Here is a 16,087-nt window from a genome sequence, read left to right on the forward strand (position 1 = left end):
CAGGACCCTGGGAAGCACTGGTCCCTTCGAGTAACAGAGCAGATGGATACAGTGGTTCAGAAGGCATATAGATTTCATAGAATTTACAGTGCAGTGCAGTAGGCATATGGTATACCTGCCTTTATTAACCGAGGCATAGAGTTTTAAGAGCAGGGAGATCATGGAAGAACTGTATAAAACGTTGGTTGGGCCACAGCCAGCCAATTATGTGCAGTTCTGGAATCCACATTATAGGAAGAATGTGAGAGCACATGAAAGGGTGCGGAGGAGATTTACCAGGATGTTGCCTGGGCTGGAGAGTGTTAGTTATGAAGGGGATTGGATAGACTGGGGTTGTTTTCCTTGGAGCAGAGGACAGAGGGGGGACATGAGATGTATAAAATTATGAGGGGGAGGGCAGCACGGTGGCGCAGTGGTTAGCACTGCTGCCTACGGCACTGAGCACCCGGGTTCGGTCCCGGCCCCGATTCACTGTCTGTGTGAAATTTGCTCATTCTTCCTGTGTCTGCACGGGTTTCAACCCACAACCCAAAGATGTGCTGTTTAGCTGGATTGGCCACACTAAATTGCCCCTTAATTGGAAAAAAATAATTGGGTACTCCCGTTTTATTTTTTTTAAAGTATGAGGGGCATAGACAAACAGGAAGAAACTTTTCTCCTTGGTGGAGGGATCAATGACCTGGAGCATAGATTAAGGTAAGGGACAGGAGGTTTAGAGAGGATGCGAGGGAAAACCTTCTCACCCAGAGGGTGGTGGGAGCTTGGAATCCGTTGCTGCCTGAAAGGGAGGTGGAGGCAGAGACCCTCATAACATTTAAGAACGAAACAAAAGAACAAAGAACAATACAGCACAGGAACAGTCCCTTCGGCCCTCCAAGCCTGTGCTGACCATGGTACCTGGTAAACTAAAACCGGATGCACTTACGGAGTCCATATCCTTCTATTCCCACCCTATTCATATATTGCCTAGATGTCTCTTAAAGACACTATCGTACCTATTCCCACCACCTCCCCAGGCAGCGCGTTCCATATATTTACCACCCTGTGTAAAAAAACTTGCCTCGCACATCTGTTCTAAACTTTTCCCCAAGCACTTTAAACTTATGTGCCCAGGCACTTGACTCTCCCACGCTAGGAAAGAGCATCTGACTATCCACTCTGTCCATGCCACTCATAATCTTGTGGACCTTTATCAGGTCGCCTCTCAACGTCCGTTGCTCCAGTGAGAACAGACCAAGTTTATCTAACCTCTCCTCACAGCTAACGCCCTCCATTCCAGGCAACATCCTAGTAAACCATTTCTGTACCCTCTCCAAAGCATCCACATCCTTCTGGTAGTGCGGCGACCAGAATTGTACACAATATTCCAAATGAGGCTAAACTATGGTCATGTACAGCTGCAACATGACTTGCCAATTTGTATATTCAATGCCCCGACCGATGAAGGCCAGGATGGCCATATGCCTTCTTGACCACCTTATCCACATGCGTTGCCACTTTCAGTGATCGGTGGACATGCACGTCCAGATCTTTCTGCCTGTCAGTACTTGCGAGAGTTCTACCATTTATTGTGTAATTCCTACATACCTCCCCTTCACAAAACCATGCTGTCCATCACTAATAAGTCCATTTGTTTCCAAATGTGAGGAAATCCTATCTCTAAGAATCTTTTCCAATAATTTCCCTACCACTGACGTAAGGCTCACTGGCCTATAATTTTCTGGATTATCCCTCCTCCCCTTTTTAAACAATGGAACAACATTGGCTGCTCTCCAGTCCTCTGTAGCCAATGAGGATACAAGATTACTGTTAAGGACCCAGCAATTTCCTCCCTTGCCCCCTACAGTATTCTGGGGTAGATCCCATCAGGCCGTGGGGACTTATCTATTTTAATGCTTTTTAAGATGCCGAACACCTCCTCTTTATCTACGCACTCTATCCTATACTCCTCATCCACCAAGACGTATTTAGATGTGCACTTGCAATGCTAAGGCATCCAAGGCTAGGGGCAAGGACTGGAAAATGGGATTAGAATGCTTAGGTGGTTGTTTTTGACTGGCACAGATGCAATGGGCTGAAGGGCCTTTTCTGTGCTGTAGACTTTATGATTACAACACAACACATAATAGTGCGATAAGAATTAGAAAAAGGAAACTGCAAAGCCGGCAAGGAATAGGACACCTGTTCACATCCCTATTTTGTCCTTGAGAAGGCTCATAGATACTAATGAGGGTAGGTTCATCCATATCCTCTAAATCAGCCATTTTTTGCTTTCTTGATGGTAACCCTTTAGTTACCTTTAGGTCCTTTGGGCCTCACGGTAGCATGGTGGTTAGCATCAATGCTTCACAGCTCCAGGGTCCCAGGTTCGATTCCCGGCTGGGTCACTGTCTGTGTGGAATCTGCACGTCCTCCCCGTGTGTGCGTGGGTTTCCTCCGGGGGCTCCGGTTTCCTCCCACAGTCCAAAGATGTGCGGGTTAGGTGGATTGGCCATGCTAAATTGCCCGTAGTGTAAGGTTAATGGGGGGATTGTTGGGTTACGGCTATACGGGTTACGTGGGTTTAAGTAGGGTGATCATTGCTCGGCACAACATCGAGGGCCGAAGGGCCTGTTCTGTGCTGTACTGTTCTATGTTCTAGGTCAAATCACCAATATTGTTGCATAAATCCTTTCCAGTTGTAAGCATCCACTAACAACAATGCTGGTACATTATACAAGTAATTTAAGATGAGATAAAAATGAGACATTTCCCTTTTTAAATGGAGTTGAGGAGATATTTGCTCTCTCTGGGGGTCATTCAGCTGTGGGATCCACTTCCCCAGAGGGCAGTGGAGGCTACGTCAATGAATTTATTTAAGGCTATGTCAGATAGATTTTAATTTTTTTTTAGAGTATCCAATTCATTTTTTTCCCAATCAAGAGGCAATTTAGCATGGCTAATCCACCTAGTTTGCACATCTTTTTGGGTTGTGGGGGCGAAACCCACGCAAACATGGGGAGAATGTGCAAACTCCACACGGACAGTGACCCAGAGCCAGGATCGAACCTGGGACCTCAGCGCAATGAGGCCGCAGTGCTAACCCTCTGCGCCACCGAGATGCCCTGTCAGATAGATTTTTGATAGACAAGGGAGTCAAGGGTTATAGAATCATAGAATCACTACAGTACAGAAGGAGGCCATTCAGCCCATTGAGTCTGCACAGATCCTCTCTGAAAGAGCAGCCTACTTCGGCCCACTTCCCCCACCTTATCCCTGTAACCCCACCTAATCTTTTTTTGGACACTAAGGGCAATTTAGCATAGCCAATCCTTCTAACCGGAGCAGACACGGGGAGAACGTGCAAACTCCACAGTCACCCGAGGTCGGAACCGAACCCAGGTCCCTTGGCACTGTGAGGCAGCAATGCTAACCACTGTGCCGCCCTATGGAGGACAGACAGGAGAGTGGGGTGGAGTGCAGGTACAAACAAATGAAATGAAATGAAAATCGCTTATTGTCACGAGTAGGCTTCAAATGAAGTTACTGTGAAAAGCCCCTAGTCGCCACATTCCTGCGCCTGTTACGGGAATCGAACCGTGCTGCTGGCCTGCTTGGTCTGCTTTCAAAGCCAGTGTGCTAAACAGCCCCATCAGCCATCGAATGGCAGAGCAGGCTCAAAGGAGCCTACTCCTGCCCCAAGTCCTATTTTCCAATGTGTGTGTGCAGAAATTTAAAAACATCACAAAAGTTTTGTGAAATCTTCTCAATTGCATGACCATGACCAGGCACCATGGCATGTCATATTAGAATAATTCACATAACAGAAACAATATACAACCCTTCTATTTCCCACTCAACTATGTTACTTTTCCCCCATGGAGGACAGTGCCCTCCAATCTGATTCCTGATTAAGTATTGGAAGAAGGGCTTAAATGAATGATAAACATTCAATCTCATTGAATAAAAGCAGAAATTTAGGAGTAAGCAGCCCTGCAACTTCCGAAACAACACCGTTACTGCAGTAAATCAGGAGTGAAAGGAAGCTATTGGCATTTCCCACAATGGTGAACTTCCCCCCCAAGATAGAAACAGCAGCTGTCGCGCGATCATGGACACTGGTGTAAGTTCAGAGATCAAAAAACGGTTTGCAAAATAACTGACGCCCATTATTGAAAAGCAACAGCAATCCCACCGTTATGCATGGAAGAAAAGGGAGAGAAAAAAAAACATTTACAAAACGTCTCCAGTGGAAGTACCCCAGGACAAGTTGGCAGTAGCATCACCGTTTCCCTCCGCAGCCTCTTGTAACTCACCTGGTTCATGACCTGCAAAACAAAATCAAAGAGACAATAACTCATTCAGAGCCCGACAGAGAATTGTGCTGCTTATTTCAAAAGGTGCAACACCCTCGACAGCCCCAGTTTTTTTAAACCAAACACCTACGTCAGGATTGGCCTCCAGTGGTAACCAGCGCTGGCACTCCATTGCTCTCTGCAGCTTGACTTCCCTCTGCCTCTCCTCCTCAAACAAACCACGCTTCCGCCCGGAGAAAGAGAAATCGACCTTTGCAAAGTCTATCCTTGCAACCCGGAAGGAGGTAGGCGAGGGGGGGTGGGATTGGAATCAAATGCCTGGCCGCGGATGGAAGCCGGTGCAGGGGTGAGCGGCGCCTGTGACAATGCGGGGAACAGGGTATCAGAGGGGGACGGGAGAAGGGAGTGGCATTCCGTGCCCTCCCTCCCTGGAGTAGGGAATCCCGGGTTTGATGCACAGCGTGCAGTTTCCCTGGGCAGCGCGGATGGTACAGGCGGTCAGAGGGCAGGGTTGAAGCTGGAGCAGCCTATCAGCGGCTGCAGGCGGCCCCGGGGATTCCCCGCCCGCCTGGCCAATGGAACGTTGCGACTCTGCTTCGAACGCGGATACATTGAGGGGGCGGGGCCTGCTGGGGCGGAAGCGCTGCTGCTGCTGGACATGGCCGGAGCTCAGCTCCAGCTGGCTGCGGGCTGGGCTGGTGAGTGTTCAATGTGGGCATGGACCCGACCCACCCACACTAGACAATGCATAGAATCCCTACAGTCCAGAAGGAGGCTATTTGGCCCATCCAGTCTTCACCCCGGCTCTTGGAAAGAGCATCCCGTGCCTCCATCCTATCCCCATAACCTTTTGGGGGGAGACTGAGCATAGCCTATCCGGATCACCCACAGGGAAACCCACCCAAGCAGACACGGGGAGAAAGTGCAAACTCCACAAAGACAGCCACCCGAGGCTGGAATTGAACCTGGGTCCCTGGAGCTGTGAGGCAGCAGTGCTAACCACTGTGTCCCTGGAGCTGTGAGGTTGCAGTGCTAGCCACTGTGTCACTGGAGCTGTGAGGTTGCAGTGCTAACCACCGTGTCCCTGGAGCTGTGAGGCAGCAGTGCTAACCACCGTGTCCCTGGAGCTGTGAGGTCGCAGTGCTAACCACTGTGTCCCTGGAGCTGAGGTTGCAGTGCTAACCACTGTGTCCCTGGAGCTGTGAGGCAGCAGTGCTAACCACTGTGTCCCTGGAGCTATGAGGTGGCAGTGTTAACCACTGTGTCCCTGGAGCTGTGACCTGGCAGTGCTAACCACTGTCCCTGGAGCTGTGAAGTGGCAGTGCTAACCATTGTGCCACTGCTCAGCTATGGAAGGGGAGAGGTGGGGTGCAGAGGACTGATTCTGGGTGACTGCGATGATCTGCAAGCCAGTGTAAAATTGGAAGGAAGTCATTTTTTTGTGTGTTGCCTGCTCGGTGTTGCGAGTTATAGTTTAGTGGAAGTTTCTGCCAGACGATGGGCTGACAGCTATTAATGTCGGGATGTTTTTGTTCGCAGGAGTGTCAATGCTCAAAAAGGTTTTTAAAAATTTTAATTATAGGTTTTGACAACACCATTGAAAGCATCAGCAAACTACCCCAAGATTTGTTTGCAGAGGTGGTAAGTAAATTTGAGAGCCACAGTGACTATTTGACGTCACAAAAGGGGTGTTAAAAGATTTTTTTTTCTTCTTTCACTGTGATGGTGAAATTCCTTGTGAAGCCATTTTTACTTTGCAGAGGGACTGTCAGAGGTTGCAGCCAGTTACAAAAACTGTCCAGTGACTCAGGATTTATGCCTGGTACCCAAGCATGTCCTAAATTTCAGTACTAAATGAATAATGCCAGATTAATTATGAAAATGAAATTCTCCCAGTGGAAGCTTGCACATATATAGCTCACTGGGCTAAATCGCTGGCTTTTAAAGCAGACCAAGGCAGGCCAGCAGCACGATTCAATTCCTGTACCAGCCTCCCCGAACAGGCACCGGAATGTGGCGACTAGGGGCTTTTCACAGTAACTCCATTTGAAGCCTACTTGTGACAATAAGCGATTTTCATTTCATTTCATTTCGTATATGAAAATAAGGTTCTGTATTAAGTTTTTGTAACATGTGGGGAAAATATTCATTCCACAACAGTAGCGACCTTCAAAGCCATTTTTTAGAAGGGCTTGCAGCCCAGCAACGAAGTAGTTACTATTTGTATACAAAAAATATGGTTAGCACTGCTGCCTCATGGCGCCAAGAACCTGGGTTCTATCCCGGCCCCAGGTCACTGTCTGTGTGGAGTTTGCACATTCTCCCCATGTCTGCAGGGGTCTCACCCCCCACAACCGAAAGATGTGTAGGTGAATTGGCCATGCGAAAGTGCCCCTTAATTGTAAAAAAAAATTAGGTACTCTGAATCATTTTTAAACTGTATATAAAAATAGTCACTGAAGAAATTTAAATGAATAAATCAACTTTCCTTTTTAGGAATGATACATTGTTTAAAATATATATTTTTGCAATACGGTAATTATATAGGGGTGTATAACTTTTGAATCCATTGATCCATTAACTAATCAATACAGCATGGAGAACAGCAAATAATTTGGTATTTGTCTAAGTTTGTGTAGTTCTGTGTTTTTTTTAATGTATAAAATATATTTGTTAAATTCACAACAGTGCCAACAGATCATATTACACCTAGAATGCAAAACCCCTGGTGTGAACACACTTGAACTGACTGAAGTAAGTTGTTGAATTCACACGATTTAATTTAAATGTCAGCTCCGTACATTCACTTGCTTTGCTTTTGTCCTTGCTGAAATATCTTTGTTGTTTTGTTTAAACCCTGTTGTAACAGAGACTTCAGGCTGCGGGTGTTGAACTGGACTTAGAAGCTACAACGGCGCTGGTCCATGTTACTGCCTTGTTTTTCAGGTAGCAAGCATTATAATCTGCAGTTTCAAAACCGGCATGTGATTTTCTTTTTTATACAATGTGAATTTTGAAATTAATCTTTGGTACGTTTGAATGTGAACTTTCATCGTGTAACGGCGTAGCATTTTCAAAATAGTGAACAGTGCATCTTATCTGGATTGAATAATTCGGAGTTGCTGTTACAATTCTTGAAAATAGGTTAGCAACTGAAACAGCTAGTTAGATATTCAAAGAAATAAAACTCGATTACTTTCATTGGGAGTAATTTGTAATCTGCTCCTCTGGTTGGAGATTAACTGGAACACACAACAGCTTCCAGTGAAAACCACAATTTGCTTCCATCATTTCCAAGTTCTGCGCAAGCTGATTTCAGGAAGTAGCAGTAAAGAAAATGTATTTTTCTGACCAATCTAAGCTTTAGTAAAGGCATAGGAACACCACCACCTGTAAGTTCCCCTCCAAGATACATACAATCATAGAATCATAGAATTTACAGAGCAGAAGGAGGCCATTCGGCCCATCAAGTTTGCACCGGCCCTTACAAAGAGCACCCTACTGAAGTCCATATATCTACCCTATCCCTATAACCCACACTTAATATTTTTTGGACACAAAGGGCAATTTATCATGGTCAATCCACCTAACCCACACATCTTTGGACTGTGGGAGGAAACCGGATCACCCGGAGGAAATCCACACAGACACACAGAGAACGTGCAAACGCGGCACAGACAGTGACCCTGCCGGGAATCAAACCTGGGACCCTGGAACTGTGAAGCAACTGTGCTAACCACTATGCTACCGTGCTGCCCATAGATACCCACCATCCTGACTTGGAAATGTATCGCCTGTCACTGCACCAACATCCTGGAACTCCCTTCCTAACAGCATTGTGGTTGTACCTACACCACATGGACTGCAGCGGTTCAAGAAGGCAGCTCACCGCTGCCTTCTCAAAGGGCAGTTAAGGATGGGCAGTAAAAATGCCAGCGACACCCGAACATGGGTGTCGCTGGCATTTTTACTGCCCATCCTTAACTGTGTAAGAACCTTTTCAAAAGCAGCAGTGTTTTTGTTTCAACTGAGATTTTCCCAGGGCAGCACAGTGGTTGGCACTGCTGCCTCACAGCACTGAGGACCCACCGGCTCAGGGTAACTGTCTGTGTGGAGCTTGCATATTCTCCCTGTGTTTGTGTGGGTCTCACTCCCACAACCCAAAGATGTGCAGGGTAGGTGGATTGGCCACGCTAAATTGCCCCTTAATTGGAAAGAAATAATTGGGCACTCTGTCTTTTTTTAAAATAAATTTATTCTCCTCGTTTGTTAAACCTGTTGAAAAAGTAATTCTGCAGATTGCCAATTTATTTTTTAGAATAGGAATTTCTTTTCAATTTAGTTTGCTTTGGGGCAGCACGGTGGTACAGTGGTTAGCATTGCTGCCTACGGCGCTGAGGACCCGGGTTCGAATCCCGGCCCTGGGTCACTGTCCATGTGGAGTTTGCACATTCTCCCCGTGTCTGCGTGGGTCTCGCCCCCACATTCCAAAAAGGTGTGCAGGATAGGTGGATTGGCCATGCTAAATTGCCCCCTTAATTGGAAAAAATAATTGGGTACGCTAAATTTAAAAAAAAAAAAAAAATTTGAGTTTGCTTTGTTGGTGAGAATTATTTTACTGAGTGAAAATATTTGCCCAATATTCCCATTTAATATTGCACGTATGTGGATTAGAAGCAAATGTTTTGAACATTCATTAAATTTTCAATAACATTGTCATTCAGTAATTCCTTTTATATATTCCTTCTTGGGACGTTGGTGGTGGTGGTGGGTGGTGGGGGTGGGTGGGGGGGGGGGGGGGGGGGGGGGGGGGGGGTCATAGTATCTGTCACCCATCCCTAATTACCTTTGTGAAGCTGATGGTGGGGAACCACCTTCTTAACAGCTGAATGGTGTACAAAGCCATTTCAAAGAGCCAATCACATTGTTATGGGTCTCGAGTTACATTCAGATTCGACTGGTTAAGGATGGCAAATTTTCTTCACTGTCAGACAGTCGTGAACCAGACCAGTTTTTAAATTCTAGTTTTTGGAAACATAGAGGTATAAATTATGTTGGAACTAATAATTCATTGGAAATGTCAAATATGACATTTAATATTAAAATGAATTGGATGGCGGCAAAACAAGTAATGCAGTTAATTCAGACTGTGGAAATGGCCTACTTTTTTATTTTCAAGACATTTTATCAATCAAGTTGACCTCTGCTTTTAAGCGCATCTGCCACAGAGATGATGTGAATTACTCGAGTGGGGCTGCCTGAACTGCAAAGTGTCTGTTGAATAAGCCTGCACTTACAGGTGAACTGGACATGCACTACAGTTAATGCACAACTCATTCCGCAGTTGCTAGAACAGGAGTGCAGCTAGAAGAGAGCAAGACCCGTTCTACTGGGATCCCCCATCCTAAAGCCATTGTTTGTCCCGTTGTTTACCAAGGAGTCATGTTGCCCTCACTGCGCCATTTATGGCCTGGACTTCCAGCAACTTTTGCGGCCAAAATCGTTTTGAAACCTCAAACAAGCACAAATGAGTCTCACTGATGGGACACGCTGTGCTAAGCCTCGCTCCAATCTAGCCCAAGTCTCTTGTTCTTTTTGAGCAAATATTTAGTCCAAGGAACTTTACAAAATGACGAGTTCCACTGGGGAAATGTGGAGTGTGCAGCTGGAATTTGGAGACTAGGATGTCTCAGTTACAGACATTGACTTGACCAACACCGTCTATCCCAGTGAGCTGGCCAGCAGAAAGCTTTCATGGTAGATCAGTTTATAGCCCATCAATGGATCTAGCCCACAACCTGTCACCGTCCAGATTGCTTGCGTACAACACCACTGGCTCTTTCCCATCTGCCTTACTGCTATTCCAGGTTTCTCCTGCGTTAGTGTAACTGCATGTCGTTGTCTATTATTTCCCTCCCCAACGCCAGCCCTGGTACCAGTTCCAGTTCCTATCGTCTACTGCGGGGTATTGTGGCTTGAAATCCTCACCCAAGGTGCGCAACAGCAAGAGGTATTGACCAGCAGTGAGAACGTGATTCTTGATGTGAGAATATCCGACCAAAAATGATTCATTTTTATTACGCTGCTTTGATACCTCTTTCTTAAAGGCATCACAGAGTATTTACATCACGGAAGCATGCTAATCGGTCCGGTCCAGCCCTCCCCCTTGTCTAACCCCCATTAATAAATGCTTCCATTTCTCTCCATGTGCTTCCCTGGCTTCTCCTTCAATGCATCTAAGCAGCTCCACAGCTCCCTGTAATGGCACCTCCACATTCTAACCCCTCTCTGGGAAAAGACGTTTCTCTTGAATTCCCTTTTGCATTTATTAATGACCATCTGATAAAGCTAGAGAAAATGCTGTTCAGCTTTTCATACATCTGTGAAGTTACGTAGGACAATATGAACACCCTCAAGACAGCGGTCGTTGCCTCTTGATTTTTTTTTTGTTTTGTTTTACCATGTTTAACGAGCTCAGAGGGAAAGCGTGCAACAACTGCCAACTTACCTCCTCCTCTCCCTTGGCAGGTCGGCGGCGCAGAGTAAAATGTCAGCTGAAGATTTAATTGTGAAGCTAGCAGACAGCAGCAATAATTGGTCCAAGCAAGCGCTTCAGGTTATTCGCCATGTGTGGACCGAACAGGGCAAACTAATTATGGCACCCGAAGCTGCCAAGCACATGCTGACGGTGGGACAGGTGAGATGGTCCTGTGTATGCAGGCTTCAGTGTGAGTAATTATCTTGGATAAATCTGCACTCTGTTGTCTTGTTCTTGGTTCCTTCAAAGGTGTGTGGCACTGTGCTTTGTCCTGTCACTGCATGCAATATTTAGAGCAGATACCACTATGTTTTACCCAGGAAGGGAGAACAAGGCATTGCCATTGATATCTGGGGGGACACATCAAAGTTACTTAAATCTCTCCGGGAAAAGAAAGGCTTGGGTTTATGTCATATGTTTCAAGATCTTTGGATATCCCAAAGTGCTTTACAGCCAATAAAGTAGAAAACTTCTTCAATTTCTGAATAAAATTAAATGACCTAAAATGTTAACTGTCTCTTTCCCCAAGGGAGAAGGTGGTACAGTGGCTAGCACTGTTGCCTCAGCACCAAGGACCCAGGTTCGATTCTGACCTCGGGTGACTATGCTGAGCGCATTCTCCCAGCTTGGGTTTCCTCTCGCAGTCCACAGATCTGCATGTTAGGTGGATTGGCCATACTACATTGCCACTAAGTGTCTAAAGGTTAGGTGGGGTCACGGGGATAGGGCAGGGGAGTGGACATAAAGAGAATGCTCTTTTGGAGGGTCAGTGCAGACTCAATGGGCCGAATGGCCTCCTTCTGCACTGTAAGGATTCTATGATTCCAGTCTGGGATGTTGAGTGTTTCCAATATTATCTGGTGTTATTACAGTTACTCATGGGGCTGGCTGATTTTTGAATACTGTATTATAATCTTTATTATTATCACAAGTAGGCTTACATTAACACTGCAATGAAGTTACTGTGGAAAATCCCCTAGTCGCCACATTCCGGCGCCTGTTTGGGAACACAGAGCCAGAATTCAGAATGCCCAATTCACCTAACAAGCACGTCTTTCGGGCCATGTGGGTGGAAACCTGAGCACCCGGAGGAAACACGCACAGACACGGGGAGAACATGCAGCCTCCGCACAGACAATGACGCAAGCGGGAATCAAACCTGGGATTCTGGCGCTGTGAAGCAACAGTGCTAAGTACTGTGCTACCGCGTATTACGTGCAGGAGAAGGTCACTTGAGAGCCGGAGGTTCAAATGAGCGACGTTTCTTCTTTGTATTAGTCAATTCAATATAAGGAGGCCAAACCTGAATCGTGTTTTTTCAAGCTGGTCAATACTTGTACAAGATACCATGGTGTTTGCAAAAGGCGAGCTATAAAAATGTAATGCTTCCTATTTGTCTCTTTCCTCCCAGCTCGTGGACTTGCAGTGGAAGCTGGGAATGGCCATCAGCTCTGATAGCTGCAGATCCCTAAACCACCCCTATGTAACCATGATGCTGAAAGTAGCTGATCCCTCTGGAGAAATAATCAGCAGATCGTTCGAAATGACCGTCCCTCAGTTTCGGGTCAGTAACCCAACATTTTCCTTTCGGTAAAATTCAAGAAGGAAATTGCCCACTGATCCTCGGTTTTTCCTTTTGAAAGTGGATTCTGTTTTTGTTGCAATGAAGTAATCGCTCCTAAAGCTGTCCGCGATGTTGATGCCGCATTTGAACCCAAGGTGACCTTCTGACCACCTAATCCTCGCCACCATCTAAGGCCACCTATTTCCACCTCCGTAAAGCCAGTCCTGTCTCGGCTAACCAGTGTTGAAACCCTCATCCATGCCTTTGTTACCCCACAGGCTCAACTGTTCCAACATACTCCTGCGTCACCTCCCACCGTACACTTGAGGTCGTCCAGAGCTGATACCCCGTCCTTGCTCGTGGCAAGTCCCATTTACCCCTGTGTGCTTGCTAACCCTGTGTTGACTTCTGATCAAGCAGCTTTTCGATTTTAAAATTCTCATGCTGGCTTTAAAAGTCCTCCAGGGCACTTGCCCTTCCCTCTCTCTGTAATCTCTGCCAGCCCCACGACCCTCCGAGATATCTACGCCCCTCTAATTCTGGCCTTTTGGGCTTCTCTCTTTTAATTGCTCCGCCCTTGCCGGCCCTGAGCCCTCACCTAGCTGGGCCCTGATGTCTGGAATTCCCTCTCTAAATCTCTCTACCTCTTTTTTGCCCTTGAGTCACTCCCTGAAAACCTACATCTGACCACAGTTTTGATCACTTATACAAGATACACTCATATTCTGATTTAACCTAGCACCTTTGTATATAGATCAACATTAGATTTTAATTTTTAATGCTCATGGGAAGCACCTTGGGATGTTTTATGTTAAGACTGTTAAGCATTATGTTAAGCATGTGACTGCTGTTGTAGATTTTAGTGAAAGAAGGGGAAAGGTAAAGGAATAACAATGAACGTACTCCGTGAGTCCCCAGCGCATCTTCACTGTTGCATGTTTTGTTCCTTGATAGAATTATACTGTGCTGAAAGAGTCCATTCGGCCCATCAAGTCTACACCGACCCATCAGAAAGAGCACCCTACCCAGGCCCAATCCCTCGCCCTATCCCCGTATAACCCCACCTAACATCTGGACACTTGGGGGCAATTTAGCATGGCCAATCCACCTAACCAGCACAGCTTTGGACTGTGGGAGGAAACCGGAGCACCCGGAGGAAACCCACGCTGTGAGTCAGTGCTAGCCACTGTGCGACCGTGCCGCCCCGACGTCCAGCCTTATTTTTATTTTTCCATTCACTGACCTGGATGTTGCTGATTAGTTCAGCACTTATTTCCCATCCCTAGTTGTCTTTGCAAAGATGCTGGTGAGCTGCATCAGTGGCTTATCCGGGCCTTTTCACAGGGTAGCAATATGCCAACGACAGTGATGTGGGCACGGGATCACACGTAGGCCGGAGCGGGTCATGACGGCAGATTCCCTTCCCTAAAGGCCATTAGTGAACCAGATGGGTTTTTAGTTCAAGCCACCAGCACCACGGTCACCGTTACTGAAACAGCCTACTTTATTTCAGATGTATTTAATAAACTGAATGATCGTGTAGGAGTTTTTGAACTGGCGTCTCGTCAGATTATAAGTTCGGGCCGCTGAATTACTAGTCCCGTAGCATAACCACAATGCCGCTGATCGACCATAAGCCTCCAAACATAGAAGAAAAAACTGAGTGAGCGGAGAAAGCGAAAGGAGGAAGGTTTTACCCAGAGTCAAGATTTTTGCCTCGACAAAGTGGTGGAACAAGAAAGTTCAGAGGGGAATGAGATAAGAACTTGAGGGCGAAAGGAATTGGTGATTTAGTTCGATTAAGGGGAGAGAATAGCATAGTGGTAATGACACTTGGCTAGTCATCCAGAGACCCAGACCAATGCTCTAGGGACACAAGTTCAAATCCCACCAAGGCAGCTGGTGGAATTTGAATTCAAGTAAGTATCAAGTTACTCGTCGATTGTTGTGAAAACCTATCTGATTTACTAATCCCCTCCTGGGAAAGACGTCTGCCATCCTCACCTGTGACTCCAGACCCACAGCAATGTGGTTCACTCTCAACTGCTCCCAAATGCGATTTAAGGATGGATAATAACTGCAGGCCTTACCAGTGACACTCTCATCCCATAGAAGAATAAAGAATGTTGGGGGACGCTCGTGTGGAACATAAATGAAATGAAAATCGCTTATTGTCACAAGTAGGCTTCAATGAAGTTACTGTGAAAAGCCCCAAGTCGCCACATTCTGGCGCCTGTTCGGGGAAGTCGGTATGGGAATCGAACCCCCGCTGCTGACCTTGTTCTGCAGTACAAGTCAGCTGTTTAGCCCCCTGTGCTAAACCCAGCCCCTAAGTAACAAATGACATAGATTTGCTGAGCTGAATGTGCTGTGAATTCTATGCAAGAGTTTTCCAGTATTAAAAGGGGGGCAGGGTAGTTTGGAGGAATATCTCACCAGACCCTGTGTCGAATGAGAGAGATAGGAGTAGGAGGAGGCCATTCGGCCCTTCGAGCCTGATTCGCCATGATCATGGCTGATCCTCCAACTCAGTAGCCTAATCTTGCTTTCTTCCCATAACCCATGATCCCATTCTCCCCAAGTGCTATATCTAGTCACCTATTCAATGTATTCAATGTCTCCGCCTCAACTACTCCCTGTGAATTCCACAGGCTCACCACTCTTTGGGTGGAGAAATGTCTCCTCATCTCTGTCCTAAATGGTCTACCCCAAATCCTCAGACTGTGACCCCTGATTCTGGACACCCCCACCATCGGGAACATCCTCCCTGCATCCACCCTGTCTAGTCTTGTTAGAATTTAAAAAAATTAATTTAGAGTACCCAATTCATTTTTTCCAATTAAGGGGCAATTTAGCGTGGCCAATCCACCTAGCCTGCACATTTTTGGGTTGTGGGGGCGAGACCAACGCAAACACGGAGAGAATGTGCCAACTCCACACGACAGTGACACTGTTAGAATTTTATAAGTCTCGATGAGATTCCCATCCCCCATTCTTCTGAACGCCAGGGAGAACAATCCTACCCTCGTGAATCTTTCCTCGTACGTCAGTCCCGTCATCCCCGGAATCGGCCTGGTAACCTTCGCTGAACAGTGTTCGGCCAATCATTTTAGAATTTTATTTCTGCCTTTTACAGAATTTTTCCAAGCAGTTCCGGGAAGTGGCGACTGCTCTTGAAATGGTGTGAAGCCTGCGTTTGAACCGAAACTCACCCCGTCCCCCCTCGACAAGCCTTGATTCTACTTCCATTACACAGAAGAGAAGGAGGAGGTAGTTCCACAAGAAACGAGATAATAACTGCACTCGGTTTTGATCCACTTATTTGGATTATATTGTTTTCCCTCCACCACCTATTGCTTTCCAGTTGTTGAATATTAATAAATGCACTACTTTTGTTGTAAAAGGATAACTCTCCTGCTCTGTGAAATAATGTTAAGGAATCTTTTGCGTCTACCTGAGAGAGCAGGCCCGAGCAGGGCCCCAGGGCCTGAGTTTGATGTGTCTCCTGAAAGGTGATAGCTGTGACAGTGCCGCACTAGCCCCCATACAGCACTGGGAGTGCCAGCCTCGACTGCTGCGCTCAAATCCTGAGGTGGGAGTGAATCTTTACCTGATTCCCTAGTCCTCCCAATTAACTTTTGGGCTCATAGGTGAGTGAGGCACCAACTGTACCACAGCTGATGCAGGTGT

The 16,087-nt window shown here is 46.4% G+C and overlaps 2 protein-coding genes across 7 annotated transcripts in view; one reads left to right on the forward strand and one right to left on the reverse strand.

Moving 5' to 3' along the window:
• Positions 1 to 4,802, reverse strand: part of uchl3 (ubiquitin carboxyl-terminal esterase L3 (ubiquitin thiolesterase)) — a 69,497-nt gene extending 64,695 nt beyond the window's left edge. For 2 of the 3 annotated variants that reach the window (XM_038818110.1, XM_038818109.1), the window contains exons 1-2: positions 4,426 to 4,802; positions 4,296 to 4,307 (exon numbers count right to left, since the gene is read on the reverse strand). In XM_038818110.1, the coding sequence (XP_038674038.1) occupies positions 4,296 to 4,307; positions 4,426 to 4,467 (54 nt within the window). In that variant the 5' untranslated portion in view covers positions 4,468 to 4,802. The remainder of the gene's footprint in view (positions 1 to 4,295; positions 4,308 to 4,425) is intronic. The other variant, XM_038818111.1, reaches the window with a different exon arrangement.
• A 53-nt stretch (positions 4,803 to 4,855) lies between these two features.
• commd6 (COMM domain containing 6) lies at positions 4,856 to 15,803 on the forward strand. Of its 4 annotated transcripts, none has more exons than XM_038818112.1 (6): positions 4,856 to 4,993; positions 6,984 to 7,049; positions 7,165 to 7,241; positions 10,824 to 10,992; positions 12,245 to 12,397; positions 15,534 to 15,803. In XM_038818112.1, the coding sequence occupies exons 1-6, from the start codon at positions 4,871 to 4,873 to the stop codon at positions 15,582 to 15,584; spliced, it is 639 nt and encodes a 212-aa protein (XP_038674040.1). In that variant the 5' UTR covers positions 4,856 to 4,870; the 3' UTR covers positions 15,585 to 15,803. The 4 variants fall into 4 exon arrangements, with proteins under 4 accessions (XP_038674040.1, XP_038674041.1, XP_038674043.1 ...); XM_038818115.1 differs by lacking the exon at positions 7,165 to 7,241 and adding an exon at positions 5,878 to 5,936 and having other exon boundaries at positions 4,927 to 4,993; XM_038818114.1 differs by lacking the exon at positions 4,856 to 4,993 and adding an exon at positions 5,878 to 5,936 and having other exon boundaries at positions 7,165 to 7,237; positions 10,821 to 10,992.
• The last annotated feature ends 284 nt before the right edge of the window (positions 15,804 to 16,087 follow it).

Source organism: Scyliorhinus canicula, chromosome 14 (genome assembly GCF_902713615.1).
Source record: "Scyliorhinus canicula chromosome 14, sScyCan1.1, whole genome shotgun sequence".
Classification (NCBI taxonomy): Eukaryota; Metazoa; Chordata; class Chondrichthyes; order Carcharhiniformes; family Scyliorhinidae; genus Scyliorhinus; species Scyliorhinus canicula.

Bases quoted from the DNA above. Each gene is read 5' to 3' on its own strand.
- commd6 (XM_038818112.1), top strand. From the start codon at position 4,871: ATGGAACGTTGCGACTCTGCTTCGAACGCGGATACATTGAGGGGGCGG. The intron at 4,994-6,983 runs GTGAGTGTTCAA...AATTCACAACAG, and splicing joins GCTGGCTGCGGGCTGGGCTG to TGCCAACAGATCATATTACA. The intron at 7,050-7,164 runs GTAAGTTGTTGA...CTGTTGTAACAG, and splicing joins ACACACTTGAACTGACTGAA to AGACTTCAGGCTGCGGGTGT.